Here is a 26,804-nt window from a genome sequence, read left to right as displayed (position 1 = left end):
TGAACGCATGTTGACGCGAGTCCATTGCAAATGCATTGAAATGAAAACGCATTTGCACTGGATCCGTTTTTGCGTTAAAAAACGTTCATAACGCATGTTAAAAAAACATAGTGTGAAAGCAGCCTACGTTCTCTCATATAATGAAGGTCTATGATCCCTTACGGACTGACAAAAATAAGAGGAAGCCCCAGTGAAAGGGAATTCCTTTGTCTCACTGGCTGTCCAGTAGAGGTTGCACTAAAGTATTGTGGGAAAGATGTGGCATAATTTTGTCTGTTGTTGTACATAAAGTTTTGTTTTTTTACAAGCTGCCTGAAAAATAGACTCCTTGATGGCATAAAAATGAATATGGCAGATAACATCCCGAGGGCGGGGATCATCTAGTGCAGGAGGTGAAAAGCTCTATGCGATTTTTATTGTGATCGCCAGGGGGGAGCTTGAGAAGGTTATTGAAAATGGTTAGGAGGACAAAAGCGATTTAGTAGTGTTAATTGATTTGAGCAAGCCTCTAATGTGGATGGTATTCCTTTTATTTCTAGTTTCTAATTAATCCAGGTTTAGCTGGAGCAAGTAGAGTATGTGGAAAGATTACGTATAGCATCTTGAAAAGTCTGAAGGTTAGATACATTGGTTTCTTGCATCTTGGATAGTTAAGGGGGCTTTACACGCTACGACATCGCTAATGCGAACTCATTGGGGTCACGGAATTGGTGCCGCACATCCGGCCGCATTAGCGATGCCGTTGCGTGTGACACCTATGAGCGATTTCGCATCGTTGCAAAAATGTGCAAAATCGCTCATCGGTGACATGGGGGTCCATTCTCAAAAATCGTTACTGCAGCAGTAACGAAGTTGTTCCTCGTTCCTGTGGCAGCACACATCGCTCCGTGTGACACCGCAGGAACGAGGAAGTTCTCCTTACCTGCCTCCCGGCCACAATGCGGAAGGAAAGAGGTGGGCGGGATGTTACGTCCCGCTCATCTCCGCCCCTCCGCTTCTATTGGGCGGCGGTTCAGTGACGCAGCTGTGACGTCGCTGTGACGCTAAACGCTTAGAAAGGAGGTGGTTCGCCGGTCACAGCGACGTCGCCGGACAGGTAAGTAGTGTGATGGGTCTGGGCGATGTTGTGTGGCACGGGCAGCGATTTGCCCGTGTCGCACAACAGATGGGGGCGGGTACCTACGCTAGCGATATCAGTACCGATATCGCACCGTGTAAAGCGGCCTTTAGTCTACCCTTGTAGCGAGTGAACTTCATAGCTGATAGTCTTACCAGATAAACAGAGGGGTAATGTATAACAGTATACACTCACCTAATGTGGTTGTGAGAGTCCCAACAACCACAGATAGCATAAGATAGCCCGACGTGGATATGTCTTCATAGCAGGAGAAAGAGGGGGTAACGCTGCGCATTCGCCAGAAAAAGATGTAGATTTGTTGATTAATTCATATATCTTTTATTCCATAGGTCTACGCGTTTCGAGGTATCCAAACTCTTCCTCAGGACCAGAATATCAACAATGCATGAAACAGAGAGAGATGACACACTTATATACATATGGTATATAAAGAAGACCGCCCACTGACCGTTTGAAAAAAAATGGGTGGGCAAACAACATCTGCTTACATGACACAGCACTTCCCAGTAAAATAACAAATAATTGTCTAATGTTCATAATATAGATTATATTTATAATTGTATCTGAAGAAAACTTATAAAAATTGAAAAATGAAAAAAAGTGAAAAAACAGGAAATAAAAGAGAAAAAATATATATATATCTGTGAAGGGGCTAGAACCCCAAAGAAGTGGATATTTTTATATGTCCAGAGGCATTAACACCTCAATGATCAACGCCATTGCACAACATTGTATATATACAGGTAAATAAAGTGTGATATGTGTCCATATACATAAAGATGAAAAAAAAATCAATTATATGCTTTCATCTTTATTTATATGGACACATATCACCTTTAGTTACCTGCACATACACAATGTTCTGCGATGGCGTCGATCATTGAGGTGTTGATGCCTCTGGGCTAAAAATATCCACTTCTTTGGGGTTCTAGCCCCTTCACAGATATATATTTTTTCTCTTTTCTTTCCTGTTTTTTTTTTTTCATTTTAACTTTTTATAAGTTTTTCTTCAGATGCAATTATAAATATAATCTATATTGTGAACATTAGACAATTATTTGTTATTTTACTGGGAAGTGCTGTGTCATGTAAGCAGATGTTGTTTGCCCTCCGATTTTTTTCAAACGGTCAGAGGGTGGTCTTCTTTATATACCATATGTATATGTGTGTCATCTCTCTTTGTATCATGCATTGTTGATATTCTGGTCCTGAGGAAGAGGTTGCATACCTCGAAACTTGTAGACCTATGGAATAAAAGATATATGAATTAATCAACAAACCTTCATCTTTTTCTGCCAAATGCTCGGCGTTAACCCCCTCTCTCTCCTGCTTTGAAGACATATCCACGTCGGGCTATCTTATGCTATCTGTGGTTGTTGGGATTCTCACAACCACATTAGGTGAGTGTATACTGTTATACATTACCCCTCTGTTTATCTGGTAAGACCCTATCAGCGCTTCTCTTTTCTAGTTTCATCACTTGTAGCTAGTGAAGAAAGATCAGATCAAAACTGAGAAAATTCTTGTTTACATTATGCCACCACTTGGTTAGCTAGGGCAGTTATATCACTTATGGTAGGTGTTGTTTGTTGGAGAGCTGATAGGTCAGTCAGAAAGGCTTGTGTGTCATCATCCATATAGCAAAATGTCAGAGACAAAGGTCCTCCCATGCAGTGTTGTCCCTGCAGGGCACTATTATAGGTATACTATACTATACTGTAATATACTATATAGATAGCAAAGGGATCCCTTTTCCTGCTGCTTCAACAATGGTGGGTTGTGATGGTGCGGATACAAATATACTGCTTGCACTATGAGATGTGTCTAGAATCAATATGGACTTAACGATAAATGTGATAAATGCGGGAAAGCCCATGAAGAGCCTGTGGACCAACTGGATGGTGATGTGGGCTGAGTCCACACAAAAGGTAATGTCCAGGGCTGTTCCTCTCCTTTTACATGGAGTGGAGGACACCCACCACTGTTCGTATCAGGGGACTGTATGAGGGAACCAGGTTGTGGGGTTCTTATTTTGTACACAGTGACCTTCCCTTTAATTAAAGTGGAACCTACAGGTGGCTGTGAGGATTCTTTATGGACCTAATTCAGTGAAGGCTGGAGTGGGGAAGTACCCCACGAGTTCTGTTGATGATACATGGAGTCTCCTGTTCAACTGGCTCTCATCTCTCAAATGCTCGTCAGGCTGTCCAGAAGGAGCGTTGGGAGAGAGTGATGTAGGAGTGGTGAGAGGTCCTAGCTGCTGCCTCTCTTTTTCTGCTGTCATTATGCAGTCCCCATTTTGCAATGGAGCCGCTGCTTCAGATCTTTCCTCTGCCATGATTCTCTGGGTGTCCCTGCCATGGTTAAAATTCTGTGAAGCCTCCCCATCTGACCACCTGGTTACCTGATGCTGCAATGTCTCCTTCACAAGCTCTGATGCCAAGGGCTCGTTAGATGCATCACATCGTCTCTATTGGTGCTGATAAGGAGGAGGTCTGTGTCGGCTTCTATGAGTGGGCAATATATAATCCAATATCCCCTTACAGGGACACAGAGCGGGTGGGGGACTGGGTCCTGGTCTTTTTTGCAGTTTATTTACCCATGTTATATTGTGGATGGTGATGGTTATGTGCATGGTGCTGAAGAGCTCAGGGGACACACGTCTTCACTAAGCCATGTCTAACCCCCTGAAAAAGTTTCTCTTAAATTTTCGCTATAACTCAGATTTGTGCATGTGTGGAGTTCAACTGAATTTACACTCCAAAGTTGATATAAATGTGTGACATTCTGCTCTAAATGTTTACATTGAAGAGACTTTTTAAACCATGTTAAAAAAATTACAAAATCTTACAGTTCAGACTTTTTTCTCTGCAGGTGGTCAGAACGTCCATCATCAAAGCCAAAATGCAGGAGGAAGGGGAGGGCATGGTGCGTATAGTGCTCCACTTTTTTCATTGGCTGTTGGCTCCTTGGCTACTCACAGCATTATAATGTTAGAACTGAGCTTCTATGTATGTTAATAAACAAGGAATCATGTCTTTTTTACTAATGAACCTCCTTTAAATATGGCCACCTATTGGCAGTTCATTATTGTGATACTGTGATTACTAGAACTACTGGACTCGTGACACCTATATAGAAATACATGGTGCAAAGTAGTCAAAATGACTACCTCAGTAGTTCTAGTGTTAATGACCACAGCATCCAGGGGGTAACAGCCGAATCAAAAGTTTTTTCTGAAATTCTAGCCATAACAGCTGGAGCTTGGCTGTGATACACATTTTCTGAATACGTGTAGCATTCAAGTGAATTTACACCTAACAATAATGTTCATGTGTTTAATTTTACACTAAAGGGTTAAAATAAAGATACCTTTTAAACTATGTAAAAAAAAACCCTACAAAATCTCACAGTACAGGATTTATTCTCTGCAGGTGGTCAGAATGCCCATCATCAAGGCCAAAGTGCAGGAGGAAGGAGAGAGTATGGTGAGTTATAGCTCCTAATTATTTTCATTGGCTGATGGCTCCTTAGATCCTCACATCATTGAAATACTATAACTGAGCTTCTATGTGTGTTAAAAATGTATGACCCATCCTGTCTGTAATAGTGAATCTCCTATAAATATGGTTGTCAGGAAATCAGCCCTCTGGCTAAAATAAGTAAATAAGACCATGGCTACTTGGCTTTATCAATTATGGAGGTGCTCACAGTGACTGTAATTTGTGTGTGTGTGTGTGTGTGTGTGTGTGTGTGTGTGTGTGTGTATGTATATATATATATGTATATATATATATATATATATATATATATACAGTACAGACCAAAACTTTGGACACACCTTCTCATTCAAAGATTTTTCTTTATTTTCATGACTCTGAAAACGGTAGATTCACATTGAAGGCATTAAAACTATCAATTAACAAATGTAGAATGAAATACTTAAAAAAGTGTGAAACAAATGAAAATATGTCTTATATTCTAGGTTCTTCAAAGTAGCCACCTTTTGCTTTGATTACTGCTTTGCACACTCTTGGCATTCTCTTGATGAGCTTCAAGAGGTAGTCACCGGAAATGGTTTTCCAACAGTCTTGAAGGAGTTCCCAGAGATGCTTAGCACTTGTTGGCCCTCTTGCCTTCACTCTTTGATGTCCAGCTCACCCCAAACCATCTCGATTGGGTTCAGGTCTGGTGACTGTGGAGGCAAGGTCATCTGGCATAGCACCCCATCAATCTCCTTCCTAGTCAAATAGCCCTTACACAGCCTGGAGGTGTGTTTGGGGTCATTGTCCTATTGAAAAATAAATGATGGTCCAAACAAACGCGAACCGCATGGAATAACATGCCGCTGCAAGATGCTGTGGTAGCCATGCTGGTTCAGTATGCCTTAATTTTGAATAAATCCCCAATAGTGTCACCAGGAAAGCACCACCACACCATCACACCTCCTCCTCCATGCCTCCATGCTTCATGGTGGGAACCAGGCATGTAGAGTCCATCCGTTCACCTTTTCTGTGTTGCACAAAGACATGGTGGTTGGATCCAAAGATCTCAAATTTGGACTCATCAGACCGACGCACAGATTTTCACTGGTCTAATGTCCTTTCCTTGTGTTCTTTAGCCCAAACAAGTCTCTTTTGCTTATTGCCTGTCCTTAGCAGTGGTTTCCTAGCAGCTATTTTACCATGAAGGTCTGCTGCACAGTCTCCTCTTAACAGTTGTTCTAGAGTTGTGTCTGCTGCTAGAACTCTGTGTGGCATTGACCTGGTCTCTAATCTGAGTTGCTGTTAACTTGCGATTTCTGAGGCTGGTGACTCGGATAAACTTATCCTCCGCAGCAGAGGTGACTCTTGGTCTTCCTTTTTGGGTCGGTCCTCATGTGAGCCAGTTTCTTTGTAGCGTTTCAAGGTTTTTGTCACTGCACTTTGGGGACACTTTCAAAGTTTTCCCAATTTTCCGGAGTGACTGACCTTCATTTCTTAAAGTAATGATGGCCACTCGTTTTTCTTTACTTAGCTGCTTTTTTCTTGCCATAATACAAATTCTAACAGTCTATTCAGAAGGACTATCAGCTGTATGTCCACAAGACGTCTGCACAACACAACCGATGGTCCCAACCCCATTTATAAGGCAAGACATCCCACTTATTAAACCTGACAGGGCACACCTGTTAAGTGAAAATCATTTCCGGTGACTACCTCTTGAAGCTCATCAAGAGAATGCCAAGAGTGTGCAATGCAGTAATCAAAGCAAAAGGTGGCTACTTTGAAGAACCTAGAATATAAGACATGTTTTCAGTTGTTTTACACTTTTTTGTTAAGTATTTCATTCCACATGTGTTAATTCATAGTTTTGATGCCTTCATTGTGAATCTACAATTTTCAGAGTCATGAAAATAAAGAAAACTCTTTGAATGAGGTGTGTCCAAACTTTTGGTCTGTAATATATATATATATATATATATATATATATATATATATATATATATATATATATATATATATATATACCATGGTACAGTCACTGGTAGCCCCACAATAATCCCAGGCAAAATACTTGCTGCCACCACCAATCGTTTATAGGTATACTGGACACTGGACATAGCATAAGTTGTGTTCAGATTCTTGGTTTATATAGAGCAAAAGGAACAAACCTATTAAATCTTATAGATTTAATCCAAAAGAATAGGCAGTGTTTATAAAAATATACATTATTTTACAAAAGGGAACATTACAATATACATAGACAATCACATAAAATAAAAGGGAAAAATTTTAGAAAATTACTATACCTGGTCACGAATATGGCTCACATATAGGGGGAGAAGCACCCCAGAAAATTGTGGACAATCCTATACACAGCTATGTATTCCTCTGGGCATTGACAGAGATTCTAATGTGGCATGTGCTTTTATTCACCATGTCACGCCCACAGAACCCCATCCTCTGTTGAACTATGACAGGGCTGGGCAGGGGATGTGGCTTCAGGTTCCAGAGAAATAGGAAAGCCTTACTGTTCTCATAACTCTACCTCTGAGTGTCTTACGCAGAAGATATTGCCGTCATATTTCCTATGATGATTTTAGCAGATCAATGATAGTAAACATCATATGGCTGGTATTTTCGAGTTGGCAGATATTAATTTGGGGCTCTTAAATACGTTCCACAACTAATTTAAAATATCTTACGGGCGAAATTCTGAGGCCGATAGTGTGCCCATCATATTTGTTGTTATTTATGTACGACTCAATATTAATACCTTTTCATAGGTGCCAAATCTACTGTGAAAACTGTTTTCATCCCAGCATCTATATTTCTGAAGGAAGCCACTACTTCATATACACAAACTCCAGCCTAACTGTCTTTGTTAGCAGTTTTAATTTACTTGTGGACACAAGGAGTCCTGAGCTTCAATGAGACTTGCTTCCTTAATTACATTGATCACATGTCTACTAGGTGAACATTCGTTGGTGCCTACAGTTCCTAAGAGGGAAGCGGTCAGTCCTAGGTCTTGGAGCAGTGTAAACATATTTGCATATTATATATTTATGACAATGGCTGCTCTTTATTGTGATGCTGTGGTCGCTCTTGATCTCAGCATCTTAGGAGGTAAAGAGCAAAATCAAAAGTTTCTCTGAAATCCATCTATGACAGAAGAAGCCTGGCCAGCAGTCACTTTTGTGCATGAAATTCAACAGAATTTACACTCCACAGTTGATGTTCATATACGTGATTTTGCAGTAAATTAACATTAAACTATGTAAAAAAAAAAACACCCCATACAAAACAGGCTCTATTCTCTGCAGGTGGTCAGAACACCCATAATCAAGGCCAAAGTGCAGGAGGAAGGGGAGTACATGGTGAGTATAGTGCTCCACTTTTTTCATTAGGTGTTTGTTCCTTGGCTCCTCACAACATTGTAATACTATAACTAAGCTTGTTTGTATGTTCAAAATGTATGAACCATGTCTTCTGTAATAAGTAAATGCTTGAAATATGGCCACCCATTGACGGCTGCAGCCACTATTGAGAGCATCTAAGGGGTTAACAGTCAGAATCATAGGTTTCTTTAATTCCATTTGGGACAGCAGGAGCTGTACCTGCACAATCATCTTGTTTTGCATTTTAATGTAGACTCACCCCACAGACCATGTCCATAAACATCATTCTACCATAAAGGATTAAAATCAAAAGTCTTGTGATACTACAATGAATCTTTCCATTGGTGTCCTGTGATTGCAGTACTGTAGTCGCTATTGATCGCAACTAAGAGGTAACAACCAGGGTTATAGGATTCTCTATAATCGTTTGATCCTGGTTGTAGCAGGAACATGGCCATCTGTCATAGTTTTTACACTTGTAAGGCATTTTGACTAAAGCTACACCCCACAGATGACAAACCTTTACAACCTTTTATGCTAGCAGGCTAAAATCTTTTTCAAACTAGATGTAAACATTTCACAGTGTTAGGATTCACTCATATCTGTGTGTAAAATATAGCTTCCTTGTTGCTCCTGAATTATCTTGGAGTGAGATGTGAGTGACTTGCGAGTGTGATTACTTATGTCATGCAAGTCATGTGCAAGTGCATTTTTCGCCCTCGCCTAGTCTCCGTGTGAATATCCATGTGTCATCCATGTGACGTCCGTGTTATCTGTGTGATGTATGTGTGACATCTGTGTGACGTGCGTTTTTCACATAGAGTTTTACACACTGTCAAAAGCTAGATACATGAATGGATAGTACTTTAGATAGATACTTTAGATAGATAGATCTACAACACATATTTGATGTGAAAAGAAAAAGGAAAAGGCGAACAAGGTTCAATTTCCATGCAAAACAGTATTTATTATATTAATATTTTTTATTTTTAATGAATCATTTCATATAGAGCAGTAGGTGAATACACACAATAAAAATCAGTGGAGTGATGAACAATAATCATATCCTGCTGGATATCGCACATGTCAAGCAATGAAAAAAATATATATATATACAAAATTGCATATATATATATATATATATATATATATATGTGTGAAGCATAGGGACACTAATACATTAGTTAAAGATGGCAGCTACAATTATATCTTCAATTCGGGGACAATTTCCTGCAGTCGCTGTAAATATTAAGACTAGAAAAAAACCAAAGAGAAAATTGCATGAAAAATACCCTGACTATAAATAAATAAATTGCAAGTGCTTAATAACAGGGTACTTAGTGTATACATTTTTGCAAAAAGGTAAAAAGCTGTCTCACCTCGTCAAGGTGTACCCATCTGAGACAGTCCCTAACCTACTGAAGTTAAAAACATTATCAATACCTGACTTGTGTCATGTCAGAACTCCAATATGAATGGTGGCAAGTGGTTAGCTGTGTCCCAGATTAAATACACAGTGAAGTGAGACGCAATTAGTTGTTCAGTCTCAGTATTAGGAGGGCTGCGCCCCCAACTTGCAAAAAAGCAAGATAACATACAAAAAACACAAAAAAACTGAGCTGAAACAATGTTCAGTAAACATGCAACATTAAGCATGTGAATTGCAGCCTTAAGACTAGAAAAAAACCAAAGAGAAAATTGCATGAAAAATACCCTGACTATAAATAAATAAATTGCAAGTGCTTAATAACAGGGTACTTAGTGTATACATTTTTGCAAAAAGGTAAAAAGCTGTCTCACCTCGTCAAGGTGTACCCATCTGAGACAGTCCCTAACCCACTGAAGTTAAAAACATTATCAATGCCTGACTTGTGTCATGTCAAACTTTCAGCAACTGTTTCAGCTCAGGTTTTTTGTGTTTTTTGTATGTTATCTTGCTTTTTTGCAAGTTGGGGGCGCAGCCCTCCTAATACTGAGACTGAACAACTAATTGCGTCTCACTTCACTGTGTATTTAATCTGGGACACAGCTGACCACTTGCCACCATTCATATTGGAGTTTGACATGACACAAGTCAGGCATTGATAATGTTTTTAACTTCAGTAGGTTAGGGACTGTCTCAGATGGGTACACCTTGACGAGGTGAGACAGCTTTTTACCTTTTTGCAAAAATGTATACACTAAGTACCCTGTTATTAAGCACTTGCAATTTATTTATTTATAGTCAGGGTATTTTTCATGCAATTTTCTCTTTGGTTTTTTTCTAGTCGCTGTAAATATATATTCAAATATTTATATCATAACCCAGGCAGTGGACAGACATTACATAGGCATATAGAGGACACATATTTGATGTGCATATTGTAAGCTTGCACCCTTTAATGCCTTTCATGTAGCACTGAAGGGTGTTTAGCTTTGTTTTAGGCCCATAATCAATAATTTAAAAAAAAAAAGTATAAATAAATAAAAATAACGTGGGGTCCACAATATTTTTGATAGCCAACCAAGTTAAAGCATACAGACTGTAGCTGGCAGCTTTAGCTTGGCTGGCAATCCAAAACAGAGGTCACACCATGCTGTTGTTTTAAATGATTTATTTAAAATTAAATAAAAATAATAATAATAATACCCGTAAGATTCCCCCAAATTGGATCACCAACCAAAATAAAGTGGACAGAGAGGATCTATTCTCAGGCTTGGAAGGCCCATGGTTATTGGGCCCTCCCCAGCCTTAAAGTAGCAGGCCGCAGCCCCTCAGAAGGGGCACATCCATTAGATGTGCCATTCCTGGACTTCTCCTCGGCTCATCCCATTGACCTGGTGCAGTGGCAAATTGCCAGCTGGCATCAAGCCCTGGTATTAGTAATGGGTGGGCGTCTATCATACACCCCCATTACTAATCCAATATTTGTAAATTTAAAAAAATACACCAAAATATTTTATTTGTAATAAAACCCCCGATACCAGACCTCATTCACCAATTTATTAGAAAAAAAAGAAATCCTTTAAGGTCCACTGTAATCCGTAGCGAGGTCCCACAACGTTCCTCCAAAGCAAACCTGAAAGACATAAAAAGAGAGAACTATTAAAGAAAAAAAGACAAGAGATACCCTCATTCACCAATTTATTACCTTTCAAAACCCTAATCCAGGTCCGCTGTAATCCACTAAAAGGGGGGTCCCACGTCATCCGCAGACTCACTGTTCCAGCTTCTGAAGAGCAGAATGTTCCTTATAGATTTTGGAATAGCAGCCACTGCCAGCTCCCACAGACCGCTGTGTGAGAAACACAGCTGTGAACTGCGATTACCTCATGAGGTCACCCCAGATCACAGCATGTGGCTCACATAGTAGCGTGTGACCCGTCGAGGGCATTGACTTGACATCATGAGTTTGCCACAGGTCAGTGTCCGCGCGGTTCTCACTCAAAGTAGCGCGAGAGCCGCTGGCTGTGACATGCGGTGACGCAGACCTGATGAACTTAATATGGATCTGCCTTTGCCATAGGAGATATAGGACAGATGTATTTGGCCTGATAATCTCTGTATATATGTGTCAGCTGGCTCCTAGCCCTCTGATATGTGTTCTGAGCTACACTGTTGAAATTTCTGTACAAAAGAGCCACAAACTAACCATTGCATGTATTCTATATCAAGCACGGAAAATTATAGCTCTATACTGAAAAAAACTCTAAATCTCCTGTGATTAAGGAAGTGATTGATATTTTCAATAACACTTTTTAGGCCTGTTTCACACGTCAGTGAAAAACACAGACGTTTTTCACTGACGTGTTAAAAATGCATATGTATCTCCATGTGCCATTCATGGCACACGTGGGTTGTCGATGTGCAATCCGTGAAATGTGATCTGTCATCCATGATTGCATATGGTGATAAACTCACCTGTCCCTGCTCCTGCTGTCCGTGGTGCTGAACTCTTCGGCTCTGCTGTGTTTCCGCCCCCGCAGCAGCTACTTCCGGGTCGGCTGTGCCTGCATACATGAATATGTATGAGAATAAGCAGCCGGCTCTGAAGCAGCAGCCAGCAGAGGCAGGAGACAAGCAGCGCTGGAGAAGGTGAGTTAAAAATGCTTTTTTATTTTCAATGTCCGTGTTTTTCTGGTACGTGTTTCACGGATCACACCATAATGTAGTCCGTGAGACATCAGTGATCCCAGAAAAAACGGACTTGTCTCCGTGCGGAAATCACGGACACGAGTGTACGCCGCACGGAGACATGGTCAGTGAAAAATCACTGATGTGTGCACAGACCCATTGATTATAATGGGTCTGCGTATGTCCGTGATTCTGGTACATATAAAAACTAGCACATGTGTATCAGAATCACTGACATGTGAAACAGGCCATAAATTGGAGAAACACACTTATCAAAAAAGAACGGCCTATAGGAAATCTGAAGCTTTATGGGCTCCATGGTTATATAGTCCAAATTTGGCCCCACTGACCCTAATGTTGTCAAGAAGCCTCATGGCTGATTTAAGCTAAAAAGAATGGAATCTTATTATCTAGACGGTGGCTCTCTATTCTCTCTTTTGTTCACTCCGAATCATAAAACCCAACTGCTAAGTTTGTTCCATGATATGATTCTAAAACAGATGTTATTTGAATATTTCAATTTGTACTAAAATCTAAATCTGTAGCTATGACCTCGTAAACAGTTAAGCTCTTATATTTGTTTTTCTGTTTGGTGGGATGGGAGGGGTGGATTGTTTATTTTCTTGACATTTTTGTATGTTTAAAAAGTTTAAGAAAAATTAGCTGATTAAAAAAAGAGTGCATTTACTCTGAAAAATGATCTTGAATGAGAGTTCAGATGAACACTTGTTTCACTATAATCTTGCACTTTAAATAGGCTGTTTATTAACCAAAAAATTAGCAAATGCTCGTTCCTCAAGTGAAATAATCTTTGTTCTGCACATTTATTGATTGTCTGTGATTGTTGGATCTAGTACATAGAGTGCATTGTTTTCCCTTCAGAAACCGCCCCCACCCAGCTCGTCATTAAAATTATGCAGCCTCAGAAACCCAGCAGCTGCCTGTGATGAAGGAGCCTGTCTGTTTGATGTGGTGTAGACAGTTCATGCAGCTTGAATCTCCAGACCAGATTCTTTTGAACCCCGGGTGACTTGATACTATACATGTATATGGATATTGCTTGCATGGAGTGATATTGTACAGTTGGCATACAAAACTAACTGTTGTAATCTAAGCTAGCTCCAATCACAGTACTATAAACCCTTAGGCTATGTGCGCACGTTGCGTAATTGCATGCAGTTACGCTGCGATCTGCACCGCAGCGTAACTGCATGCGTCCTGCGTCCCCTGCACAATCTATGGAGATTGAAAAGGCCCCCCCTTTAGAGCGTTTAGCGTGGGGGGACTCATGGGTTTGCGTCGCCTGACACGTTAATGCTTGTTTTTTAATGGTTTTGTATTCATTAATTTATACATTAATTGTGGTTGGTATGGTCTGTTCTGCACTATTTCTTCCCCCCCCCCCCCCCCCCCGTTTTTGTTATGTTTTATGGTACTTACCTTCTAGGTGCTTCTGTAGCCAGTCAGCTGACTGGGCAGATTTGAGCAACAGATACAGGATTGGCTGTTGGCTTTTGGCGGGAAAAGTGAATTATATATAGACTGTCATCTGGTGTCAGGTGTCAGTTCTGACAGGAAGCGGATTCAAGCAGCTCCTCACAGGACCAGGATGGAGGATTTGTTGCACCTTATTGCTGCCAGAGCAGAGGAGAGTGGGGGAGGGGACTGGCTGAGTAGTATTTTTCAGGATGATTTTGTGGAGTCGGAGACACTTGGTCTTTATTCTGATGCATTGGGTGCAACAGGCTTTGGAGTTTTTCTGGAATTTTATATTGGTGTGCAGGGCAGTGGAAGGATAGTTAATGGTTTGACTAAAAATATTACTTTACTGGAGCTATTTCCAGTGGTCGTGGCTTTAGTGTTATGGGGCCAGTTTTTTAAGAATAAACGCATAATTATTAATTCTGATAATATGGGTGTTGTATTTGCGATTAATTATCTGTCCTCGAAATCTGAGATGGTTGTTAAGCTTCTGCGTCATTTGGTGTTAGTGTCGTTGCGTTTTAACATATGAATTAAGGCTAGGCAAGTAAAAGTGATCCATAATGATATTGCTGATTCTCTCTCACATCACCAGATGGAGAGATTTCGGTTTTTTGTTCCGACGGCCGACGAAGAAGGCTTGGAATGCCCGAAGCATCAATGGGACTTGGTATGGGACTAGCTTCGGTATTTTTGAAGAAGTCACTGGTAGAGAAGACATGGAGGAGCTGTTCAGCAGCATGGCGGAGTTGGTGCATTTGTTGTGACAGAAAAGATATCAATCTGAATGAATACGATAGTATTGTGGCTTAGGATTTTGTGATTAGTTTATGTCAGGAAGGGCTTTCAGCTAGTCATGTACGGGAGTTGTTAGCAGGAATTTCCTTTTTTCAAAAATGGTTCAACATGATACCAGTGAATTCCTTTTCTTTGTCGCTCCATTGGGAGACCCAGACAATTGGGTGTATAGGCTATGCCTCCGGAGGCCGCACAAAGTATTACACCAAAAGTGTAAAGCCCCTCCCCTTCTGCCTATACACCCCCCGTGCTCCCACGGGCTCCTCAGTTTTTTGCTTTGTGCGAAGGAGGCAGACATGCACGCACAGCTCCACAGATTGGTCAGCAGCAGCTGCTGACTATATCGGATGGAAGAAAAGTGGGCCCATATAGGGCCCCCAGCATGCTCCCTTCTCACCCCACTCTTGTCGGCGGTGTGGTTAAGGTTGAGGTATCCATTGCGGGTACGGAGGCTGGAGCCCACATGCTGTTTTCCTTCCCCATCCCCCTTCGGGCTCTGGGTGAAGTGGGATCCTATCGGTCTCCAGGCACTGAGACCGTGCTTCATCCACAACTCCTGTGGAGCCTGCTGGATAGGAGCCGGGTATCGTTCAGGGACATGGCCCTGCTACTTGGAGGTACTCTGTATCCCTGTGGGGACAGCACACAGCAACACTCCAGCTTTGCTGGGTGTGCTAGTGCACCGGGGACCGCGGCGCTGACCGGGTTAATATGTGCCATTACACACTCAGCGCTGCTGAGTGTGTTTATATATAGGGACTGCCGCACTGACCGCCGCTGCCATGGAAACACCGCGGCGCGGCTGGGACTTGTAGTGCGCCGGGGACTTTCACGCCGGCCGCGCTTTTACGGCGGCCGCGTTTATTACTAGAGTCCCCGGCTTTTTGCGGCCTAGTTTCCTTTCTTCCCACCCCCAGCCCTGACAGGCAGGGGAAGGGCGGGACGCTGCACAGAACGAGCAGCACTGAGGGCTGGAGCATGCTTTGCATACTCCACCCCCCTCACTGTGCACAGTGCGGGCACCAGTTCCCGCACTTTCTGGGTCACGCCCACGGCTCCCTCCTCTCCTCAGGACGCCGGCAGCCATTCCTGTCAGCTCCTCGGACGCTGCAGAGGGGGACAAAGTCTGGGAGACCTAGGCAGGGACTCTGGTGGCCTCACAACCGCTTTAAGCGGGTGGTAAGCAGCACCTGTGGTGCTAGCCCCATTGTGCAGTAGTGTAACATCATATGTTTATGGTATATATATTTTACACTGTATGGTGCACAGTTGATTTCTGGCTATATACCCTATTGTGTTGCTCAGGGAAGATAATAGCATGGCGCCCACGAAAGGCAGGGGTGCCAAAACACAGGCTTTTTATGCTGCCTGCGCCGCATGTACGACCCCGCTACCGGCAGGTTCCCCTGACCCTCATTGTGTGCACTGTTCGGCCCCTGGGGCACTTACTCAGCCAGAGCCTCTGCTAAGAGGGGCCCAGGGGGAGCCACCTGCTGACACTGTCCAGGTGACGGGGACGGAGTTTGCAAAACTCTCTGAGACTATGGCTAAGATACTAGAAGCCTTGCAGTCCAGGCCGGTATCTCAGCACAGGGACTCTGTTGAATCTTTGTTCCCTGGCCCCCCTCAGTTGGACCAACAATGTCCTCCCGGGGTATCTCATGGGTTCCAGGCTGAGGGTTCTGACACAGACCCCAGCCCCAGACCGACTAAGCGAGCTCGCTTAGAATTTCCCTCGACATCATCATATTGTGCAGGGTCTCAGAGGGGGGAATCTCTGGTTGATGAAGCGGAGACAGTTGATCAGGATTCTGATCCTGAGGCCGCTCTCAATCTTGATACTCCTGACGGGGACGCCATAGTGAACGATCTTATTGCGTCCATCAATCTAATGCTGGATATTTCTCCCTCAGCTCCTCCGGCGGAGGAGTCGGCTTCTCAGCAGGAGAAATTCCGTTTCAGGTTTCCCAAGCGTACACCGAGTATGTTTCTGGACCACTCTGATTTCAGAGAGGCAGTCCAGAATCACCATGCTTGTCCAGATAAGTGTTTTTCTAAGCGCCTTAAGGATACACGTTATCCCTTTCCCCCTGACGTGGTCAAAAGTTGGGCTCAGTGTCCCAAAGTGGATCCTCCAATCTCCAGACTGGCAGCTAGATCCATAGTTGCAGTGGAAGATGGGGCTTCACTCAAAGATGCCACTGACAGGCAGATGGAGCTCTGGTTGAAATCCATCTATGAAGCTATCGGCGCTTCTTTTGCCCCAGCATTCGCAGCCGTATGGGCGCTACAAGCTATCTCAGCAGGTCAAGCGCAAATTGACGCAGCCACACGCACGTCCGCGCCACAGGTGGCGTCCATAACCACTCAGACGTCGGCATTTGCGTCTTACGCTATTAATGCTGTCCTGGACTCTGCGAGCCGTACGGCGGTTGCAGCCGCCAATTCAGTGGTACTACGCAGGGCCTTGTGGCTACGGGAATGGAAGGCAGATTCTGCTTCCAAAAAGCGCTTAACCAGTTTGCCAATTTCTGGCGACCGATTGTTTGGCGAGCGTTTGGATGAAATCATCAAACAATCCAAGGGAAAGGATACATCCTTACCCCAGCCCAAACCGAACATACCCCAACAGAGGAGGGGGCAGTCGAGGTTTCGGTCCTTTCGGGGCGCGGGCAGGTCCCAATTCTCCTCGTCCAAAAGGCCTCAGAAAGATCAAAGGAACTCTGATGCATGGCGGTCTAAGTCACGTCCTAAAAAGACCACCGGAGGTGCCGCTACCAAAGCGGCTTCCTCATGACTTTCGGCCTCCTCACTCCGCATCCTCGGTCGGTGGCAGGCTCTCCCGCTTTTGCGACACCTGGCTGCCACGGGTAAAAGACCGTTGGGTGAGAGACATTCTGTCTCACGGTTACAGGATAGAGTTCAGCTCTCGTCCCCCAACTCGATTCTTCAGGTCATCCCCGCCTCCCGAGCGAGCCGAGGCTCTTCTGCAGGCGCTGGGCACTCTGAAGGCAGAAGGAGTGGTGGTCCCTGTTCCTCTTCAGCAACAGGGCCACGGTTTTTACTCCAACTTGTTTGTGGTCCCAAAGAAGGACGGGTCTTTCCGTCCTGTCCTGGACCTGAAACTTCTCAACAAACACGTAAAGACCAGGCGGTTGCGGATGGAATCCCTCCGCTCCGTCATCGCCTCAATGTCCCAAGGAGATTTCCTTGCATCGATCGATATCAAAGATGCTTATCTCCACGTACCGATTGCTCCAGAGCACCAGCGCTTCTTGCGCTTCGCCATAGAAAACGAACACCTGCAGTTCGTGGCACTGCCGTTCGGCCTGGCAACAGCCCCACGGGTTTTCACCAAGGTTATGGCTACTGTAGTAGCGGTCCTCCACTCTCAGGGTCACTCGGTGATCCCGTACTTGGACGATCTGTTGATCAAGGCACCCTCTCAAGAGGCACGCCAACACAGCCTCGACGCTACCCTAGAGACTCTCCAGAGTTTCGGGTGGATCATCAATTTGCCAAAGTCAAATCTGACACCGGCCCAATCGCTGACATACCTTGGCATGGAGTTTCATACCCTCTCAGCGATAGTGAAGCTTCCGCTGATCAAGCAGCGGTCACTACAGAAAGGGGTACAATCTCTCCTTCAAGGCCAGTCACACCCCTTGAGGCGCCTCATGCACTTCCTGGGGAAGATGGTGGCAGCAATGGAGGCAGTCCCTTTCGCGCAGTTTCACCTGCGTCCTCTTCAATGGGACATCCTACGCAAATGGGACAGGAAGCCGACGTCCCTCGACAGGAACGTCTCCCTCTCTCAGGCGACCAAAGCTTCCCTTCGGTGGTGGCTTCTTCCCACTTCATTATCGAAGGGGAAATCCTTCCTACCCCCATCCTGGGAGGTGGTCACGACGGACGCGAGTCTGTCAGGGTGGGAAGCGGTTTTTCTCCACCACAGGGCTCAGGGTACGTGGACCCAGCAAGAGTCCTCGCTTCAGATCAATGTTCTGGAAATACGGGCAGTGTATCTTGCCCTGAAAGCGTTCCAGCAGTGGCTGGAAGGCAAGCAGATCCGAATTCAGTCGGACAATTCCACAGCGGTGGCATACATCAACCACCAAGGCGGCACACGCAGTCGGCAAGCCTTCCAGGAAGTCCGGCGGATTTTGATGTGGGTGGAAGCCACGGCCTCCACCATCTCTGCAGTTCACATCCCAGGCGTGGAAAACTGGGAAGCAGATTATCTCAGTCGCCAGGGCATGGACGCAGGGGAATGGTCCCTTCACCCGGACGTGTTTCAGGAGATCTGTTGCCGCTGGGGGGTGCCGGACGTCGACCTCATGGCGTCCCGGCACAACAACAAGGTACCGACGTTCATGGCACGGTCTCAAGATCCCAGAGCTCTGGCGGCAGACGCCTTAGTTCAGGATTGGTCGCAGTTTCAGCTCCCTTATGTGTTTCCTCCGTTGGCAGTGTTGCCCAGAGTGTTACGCAAGATCAGGGCCGACTGCCGCCGCGTCATCCTCGTCGCTCCAGACTGGCCGAGGCGGTCGTGGTACCCGGATCTGTGGCATCTCACGGTCGGCCAACCGTGGGCACTACCAGACCGACCAGACTTGCTATCTCAAGGGCCGTTTTTCCATCTGAATTCTGCGGCCCTCAACCTGACTGTGTGGCCATTGAGTCCTGGATCCTAGCGTCTTCAGGGTTATCTCAAGACGTCATTGCCACTATGAGACAGGCTAGGAAACCAACGTCCGCCAAGATCTACCACAGGACGTGGAAAATTTTCCTGTCGTGGTGCTCTGCTCAGGGTTTTTCTCCCTGGCCTTTTGCCTTGCCCACTTTTCTGTCCTTCCTTCAATCTGGACTGGAAAAGGGTTTGTCGCTCGGCTCCCTTAAGGGACAAGTCTCAGCGCTCTCTGTGTTTTTCCAGAAGCGCCTAGCCAGACTTCCACAGGTACGCACGTTCCTGCAGGGGGTTTGTCACATCGTTCCTCCTTACAAGCGGCCGTTAGAACCCTGGGATCTGAACAGGGTGCTGATGGTTCTTCAGAAACCACCATTCGAGCCAATGAGAGATATTTCTTTCTCACGCCTTTCGCAGAAAGTGGTTTTTCTAGTAGCAGTCACTTCACTTCGGAGAGTGTCTGAGCTAGCAGCGCTGTCATGCAAAGCCCCTTTCCTGGTGTTTCACCAGGGCAAGGTGGTTCTGCGTCCGGTTCCGGAATTTCTCCCTAAAGTGGTATCCCCCTTTCATCTCAATCAGGATATCTCCTTACCTTCTTTTTGTCCTCATCCGGTTCACCAATGTGAAAAGGATTTGCACTTGTTAGATCTGGTGAGAGGCGAGCACTCAGGCTCTACATTTCTCGGACGGCGCCCCTGCGCCGCTCGGATGCACTCTTTGTCCTTGTCGCTGGCCAGCGTAAAGGGTCACAGGCTTCCAAATCAACCCTGGCTCGGTGGATCAAGGAACCAATTCTCGAAGCTTACCGTTCTGCTGGGCTTCCGGTTCCCTCAGGGCTGAAGGCCCATTCTACCAGAGCCGTGGGCGCGTCCTGGGCTTTGAGGCACCAGGCTACGGCTCAGCAGGTGTGTCAGGCAGCTACCTGGTCGAGCCTGTACACTTTCACGAAACACTATCAGGTGCATACCTATGCTTCGGCGGATGCCAGCCTAGGTACACGAGTCCTTCAGGCGGCGGTTGCCCACCTGTAGGAAGGGGCCGTTTTACGGCTCTATCACGAGGTATTATTTTACCCACCCAGGGACTGCTTTTGGACGTCCCAATTGTCTGGGTCTCCCAATGGAGCGACAAAGAAGAAGGGAATTTTGTTTACTTACCGTAAATTCCTTTTCTTCTAGCTCCAATTGGGAGACCCAGCACCCGCCCCTGTTTTTTTGTGTGTACACATGTTGTTCATGTTGAATGGTTTCAGTTCTCCGATTTTCCTTCGGATTGAATTTACTTTAAACCAGTTTATAATTCTTTTCCTCCTTCTTGCTTTTGCACCAAAACTGAGGAGCCCGTGGGAGCACGGGGGGTGTATAGGCAGAAGGGGAGGGGCTTTACACTTTTGGTGTAATACTTTGTGCGGCCTCCGGAGGCATAGCCTATACACCCAATTGTCTGGGTCTCCCAATTGGAGCTAGAAGAAAAGGAATTTACGGTAAGTAAACAAAATTCCCTTCTTTTCAGGTAAAGCAAGTATTGAAAGGTTACGGTAAGGTTAGCAGTGTACCTGATTCGCGTCATCCTATTTCCTTTTCCCTTTTGAATAAGCTGATTGATTCTTGCCTGGCTATATGTTCTTCTTATTATGAATGTCCGTTATTCCAGGTGGCCTTGATAATCAGTTTCTTCAGTGCATTTAGGATTGGTGAAGTAGTTTCGGCAAGTAATAGCAAGCTTTCCAATTTGGGTTTTGAAAACGTTAAATTTGATGATGTTTGTGTTGTTTTTCATGTGAAACGGTCAAAAACTGATCAATTGGGTAGGGGTTGTTATGTTCGTTTGAATGCTTTCAAGGATGAGCGTTATTGTCCTGTGGTTCAAACTGGGTTGTTCATGCGTGTTAGGCCTAACGTTTTTGGTCCATTGTTGGTGCATATGGATGGTTCTTCTCTTACTGTTTATCAATTTGATGCAGTGTTGAAGAAATGTTTATTTTATTTACATCTGCATCACTTGAGATTTACAGTGCACTCTTTCAGGATTGGCGCCGCCACTGAGGCAGCTAGGTTGGGTTTGGATGACCGTGTTATCAAAGGCATTGGCATGTGGCATTCTAAGCGTTATAATGTTTATGTGAGACCTAAGTATTTGATTATTTTTAGGTGTCAAGAGGAAGGTTGTTTGGATAATAGGACACTCATTTGTTTTTTGGGCCAAGAGAAGAGCTTCCAGTTGAATCTATACTGAGAATTTATCCTTGAATGCTTGGGCATTTCATTTATTATGGTGGGGTGTTCGAGGTATGAAATGGAATCAACTGGGTGAGGTAGTATGGCAACTGAGTCAACTTTGTGGAAAAAACAGATATTATACTGATTCATTTAGGTGGAAATGATCTTGGGCGAAGGCAAACATTAGCATTATTGGCAGATATGAAGAGCAGTTTTTTGATGTTAAGGAGCCTTTTTCCTCAATGTGTTCTGTTTTTCTGAGATAATTCCTCGTTTAGTTTAGGCTAGCAAGCAAGTTTCTTTCTTGGATAGGATTCGTAAATGGATTAATAGGAGCTTGGTAAAGTTTTTGTTTTCTATGAATGGTGTTTCTTATAAACATGTAAACTTAGAAGGTTTTGACGGAGGGTTGTATAGGCAGGATATTGTTCATTTGTCTGATAAGGGCATTTATATTTTTAATGTTGGATTAATGAATGTCATTGAAAAGGCTGCGGTGGTTTGGGGGCCCATATATGCCTGAGGCATCCATGGCTTGTGGGTAGTCACCCAGCTAAGCCTGGGTGGACAGTGTTTTTTCTAAAATATTGTAAGATTAATTATTTATACAAGAGGTTATTTTTTGGTCTAATTTATTTAATGGTTAAAATTATTATTTCTCTATCGTTTCATTGGGGGACACAGGACCATGGGTTATGCTGCTGTCACTAGGAGGCTGACACTAAGTAAACATAAAAAGTTAGCTCCTCCCTAGCAGTATACACCCCGAGCCGGAGGCGGGCTCAGATCAGTTTTAGCTTAGTGTCGTAGGAGGCTGATGTGGGCCGTCTCGGCCCCCCTCAGCCATTTGTGTTTTTCGCTTTTTTCTTTTATTTCGGCGCCACTCATCGCTCTCATACCTGTCTTCTTTTTCTCTGCAGGTATTCGCTTCACTCATCCTCCGCAGCCCTGTGGGTACCACTCCCCAGGGTCGCAGGGGCTTGAGATTTCGGGCCCTCTCCCCGTCCATCCCTGTGGTACCACTCCCGGGGTTGCGCGTGTGGGCAGGTTGTTGTGGGCACCCCTGATTCGCCCTGCGGTATCACCCCAAAGGGCGTACAGGGGAGTACAGCAGGAATTGGACCTCCGCAGCGCGTGTGTAATCGATGGGGCCCTGTCACGCTGCCTTCACCTGCAGGGGGGCTGCTTCCCCCATCATGATGTCCACTTCCCTGCCTCAGCACGCTCTCCCCCGAAGTCCTCAGTCTTCCTGGTTGAGGGCACTGCGCACAGGCAAGGGCAGGGCGCCCTGCCTGCACCGCATCCATCGCTGGGCCGGCGCCGCCGAGAACAGGTAGGACCGCTCCTCTCCTTCACTTTCCCCCGGCCCTCTCCAAAATTTAGGCCCCGGTCTCGGCCAAGTCGCTCCTGTGTCCTAGCCACGCCCCCGCTGCAGCGCTATTGGCCGCCGGTCATCTGGCCCAGTCTCCTCCCACCGCTCAGCCTCCTGGCTTATGGTGGGGGCTGTGGATCCTCCGGTTTTTCGCGCCGGAATGCTGCTCCTCCCCCAGCCTCCTCCAGCGTCCCCTCGCCATTTTAGCCTGTCTCTGGTCCCCTGAGGCTGCAGCGCGCCAGCGTTCTCTCTCTCTCTCTCTGGCCAGCTCACTCCTGGACTCCCTCTTCTGGACTGGTGGGCAGCACGCAGGACCTGGGTAAGCTCTGCTCCTAAGGAGTAGCCCTCACTAGGTATCGTTCTCTGAGTTTAGGGACGAGTTAACCCTCTCCTGTCTCCTTCCTAGCAGCCACCAGGGAGAGTACTTGTTTTCACCATGCCTAATGCTAAGTCCACCCGACCCAAGCAGGCCCCCTTTGCCTTATTTTTTGCATGCTCCTCCTGCAAGACCAAATTTTCCCAGGGCCAGGACGCCCCACTATGCTCCGTCTGTTCTACAGACGCGCAGCCTCCGCAGGACTCCGCGGCCGACGCTTCTGATACCGCAGACGCCACAGCGCCAGATGCTACAGGGCCCTGCGTCCCGCCCCCCCCGACTGGCTAGCGTCCCTGTCCCAGTCCGTAGATTCCCTCTCTGAGGCTTCTCGGACCATCGCGCAAGCACTGCGCCTGCTGCCGTCGCTCGCCCAGATTCCCGCAGACCCGACGCAATCGCCTCCGGAGCAGGTGAGCCCCGTCGCAGGGACCTCCTCTACTGCTCAGAAGCGGACCCGCCAGGTCTCGTCTTCAGCCTCTTCCCAGGTTTCACCTTCATCCCCAGGTCCAGACCATCAGTCCTCCAGGGAGTCTTCTGACCGCTCCGATGATGATTCCGATGCAGCACCCCTGCTGGACTCAGAGCAGGCGGCTGATGTTCGGCGCATGGTGCATAGCCTGATAGAAGCAGTAAACCATACCCTAAAGGTACAGGTGGACCCCGTCTCCTCCCAGAGCACCCAGGTCTCGTTTAAGCGGATGAGGCGGGCCCAGAGCGCATTCAGCGGACATCCAGAATTCGCTGAGTTACTGCGCAGCCACAGGCAACAGTCGGAAAAGGTATTTACCAGCGGTAAGTCCATTGATTTGCATTATCCCTTTCCTGAGGGTCTTCGAAAGGATTGGGCAGGCTCCCCTGTGGTCGACCGCCCAATCTCCCGCCTGTCTTCTCACACAGTCCTTCCACTCACTAACGGTACGTCTCTCAAGGACCCCACGGACCGTACTATTGACAGGTTGGCCCGTTCCGCCTTCGAGGCAGTGGGCACATCCCCCTCACCGGCCTTTGCCTCGGTTTGGGTTGCGAAGGCTCTGATGTCCTGGGCGGACACGCTACGCTGCGGTCTCCACGCCATTCCTGCCAATCCGGACCTGGTCCTCATCGCCTCGCAGATTTCCCTCGCGGGTGAGTACCTGCTCAATGCAGCCCTGGCGTCTGCAAATTGCGCGGCCCAGGCCGCCAGCAACAATGTGGCCATCCATCGAGCCCTCTGGCTCCGGTCCTGGAACGCGGATGCGGCCTCTAAGAAGTCACTAACTTCCCTGCCCTTCCTAGGGGAACGTCTTTTCGGAGATAAGCTGGACCAGTTGATCTCCGATGCAACGGGAGGAAAGAGTACATCTCTCCCCCAATTGCGCCCCAAGCGCTTCCAGAATCGGCGCCCCACCGCTCGTTTCCGGCCCTTTCGCAGCTTCAACTCCACTCCCCAGCCGCGAAAAAGCCGCTCTCCTCCGAGAGACAGGAGGACCCCGTCATTCAAGACCAATCCCGCCTGGCGTTCACATCCCCGCCAGTCCACGAAATCCTCTTCCGGTTACCGCCGACGTTCCTCCAAGTGACTCGCGGTCGGCGCACAACAGCGCCAGACTCGTGGGAGGGCGTCTGTCTCGTTTCCAGCATGTGTGGACCCCCCTGACCGCCGATGCCTGGGTCAGAGAGATCATCACATCAGGCTACAAAATAGAGTTCGAGTCAAAGCCACCGAGACGTTTTTTCCTATCTCGCCCTCCCGAGTCTCCCGCGCGGGCTCGCTCGTTCTTTCACTCCATAGACTCCCTCCTCCGAGCCGGAGTCGTGGTTCCACTCCCGCAGAACGTTTCAAGGGGTTCTATTCCAACCTTTTCGTGGTCCCCAAGAAGGACGGCTCTGTCCGCTCCGTCCTCGACCTAAAGCTTCTAAACAGGTCGGTGAGGCCTCGGCCGTTTCGAATGGAGTCACTCCGGTCCGTGATCGCGTCCATGGAGGTCGGCGAATTCCTGGCATCGCTGGATATTCAAGACGCCTGTCTTCACGTCCCTATAGCCACCTCTCACCAACAGTTCCTCCGCTTTGCGATAGCGGAAGATCACTTCCAGTTCACGGCTCTTCCTTTCGGCCTCGCATCCGCCCCCAGGGTCTTTGCGAAGATCATGGCGGCTGTCATGTCCGTCCTACATTCCAGGGGTGTTATGGTCATCCCGTACTTGGACGATATGTTGATAAAAGGTTCTTCTTTCGAGGACTGTCGTCTTGGGGTTCAGGTCACGATCGACACCCTTTCACGGTTAGGGTGGCTGATCAATCGGAAGAAATCCTCTCTGACCCCGGCCCGTCGGATCACCTTTTTAGGCATGGTATTCGATACCACCCAAGGGCGAGTTTTCCTCACACAGGAGAAGATGTCCTCCCTGCAACGAAGCCTCCGCGCTCTCCGGCGTCAGCGCCAAGTTTCCATCAGGTTCGGCATGTGAGTCCTCGGTCGTATGGTGGCGGCGATGGAAGCGGTACCCTTTGCACAGTTCCACCTCCGGCCCCTCCAGCTGGCCTTGCTGAAGAAGTGGGACAGATCTCCCTTTTCTCTGGACCGCAGGTTTCATCTTTCGCCGGAGACCCGCCACTCCCTCCGTTGGTGGCTCAATCAACGCAACCTCGCATCAGGAAGGTCATTCCTCCCGCTCCACTGGAAGATAGTGACCACCGACGCCAGTCTCCAGGGCTGGGGGGCAGTGTTTCGGCATCACACAGCGCAAGGCCGATGGACACCGCGGGAGAGTTGTCTCCCGATCAACATTCTGGAGATAAGAGCCATCCGGCTAGCCTTGCAGCAGTTTCGGCACCTAGTACAGGGTTGCCCGGTCAGGATCCAGTCGGACAATGCGACGGCGGTGGCGTACATCAACCACCAAGGCGGCACAAGAAGTGTCGGGGCGATACGAGAAGTCAAGAAGATTTTGCACTGGGCCGAGTGTCATCACTCCCTGATCTCAGCGGTACACATCCCAGGCGTGGACAATTGGGCGGCGGACTTCCTCAGCAGGGAAGGCCTCGCCTCCGGAGAATGGTCCCTCAACCGGGAAGTCTTCAACCAGATCTGCGACAGATGGGGAGTTCCGGATGTGGACCTAATGGCCTCCCGGTTCAACTGTCAGGTTCCGCAATTTGTAGCGCGGTGCCGCGACCGCTTGGCTTTAGGAGTCGACGCCCTCACCCTGTCATGGAGCCAGTTCAGTCTCCCGTACATCTTCCCTCCGCTCCCTCTGATCCCGAGGGTCCTCAAGAAGATCAAGGCAGAAGGAATACCAGTCATCCTAGTGGCTCCGGACTGGCCCAGGCGAGCATGGTTCGCGGAACTCACTCAGCTCCTCGCAGACGCTCCGTGGCGTCTTCCAGACCGTCCAGATCTCCTGCAGCAGGGACCTCTTTTCCATCAGAACTCACAGGTCCTAAATTTGACGGCCTGGCCATTGAATCCTGGGTTCTAGCTCAGGCTGGTTTTTCTTCAAGAGTGATACAGACAATGATTAGGGCCAGGAAGCCATCTTCATCAAGAATATACTACCGCACGTGGAAGGTCTTCTTCAGGTGGTGTGAAGAGCACAGTATTTCTTCTCCTCTCGCCTTCTCCCTTCCTTCCCTATTGGCATTCTTGCAGTCAGGCCTAGATGCGGGTCTCTCGCTCGCAACACTAAAGGGCCAGGTATCGGCGTTGTCAATCCTGTTTCAGAAGCCACTGGCCTCTCGTCCACAGGTTAAGACCTT

The 26,804-nt window shown here is 46.8% G+C and overlaps 1 protein-coding gene across 1 annotated transcript in view; it reads left to right on the top strand.

The window, feature by feature from the left end:
- Window positions 1-26,804, top strand: part of LOC142243896 (NFX1-type zinc finger-containing protein 1-like) — a 285,549-nt gene that overhangs the window by 66,054 nt on the left and 192,691 nt on the right. Inside the window, exons 5-7 of the mRNA XM_075316093.1 lie at window positions 4,013-4,066; window positions 4,573-4,626; window positions 7,944-7,997. Of these exons, the coding sequence (XP_075172208.1) occupies window positions 4,013-4,066; window positions 4,573-4,626; window positions 7,944-7,997 (162 nt within the window). The remainder of the gene's footprint in view (window positions 1-4,012; window positions 4,067-4,572; window positions 4,627-7,943; window positions 7,998-26,804) is intronic.

This window comes from Anomaloglossus baeobatrachus, chromosome 6 (genome assembly GCF_048569485.1).
Source record: "Anomaloglossus baeobatrachus isolate aAnoBae1 chromosome 6, aAnoBae1.hap1, whole genome shotgun sequence".
Lineage (NCBI taxonomy): Eukaryota > Metazoa > Chordata > Amphibia > Anura > Aromobatidae > Anomaloglossus > Anomaloglossus baeobatrachus.
This window is presented reverse-complemented; position numbering and strand designations above follow the sequence as displayed.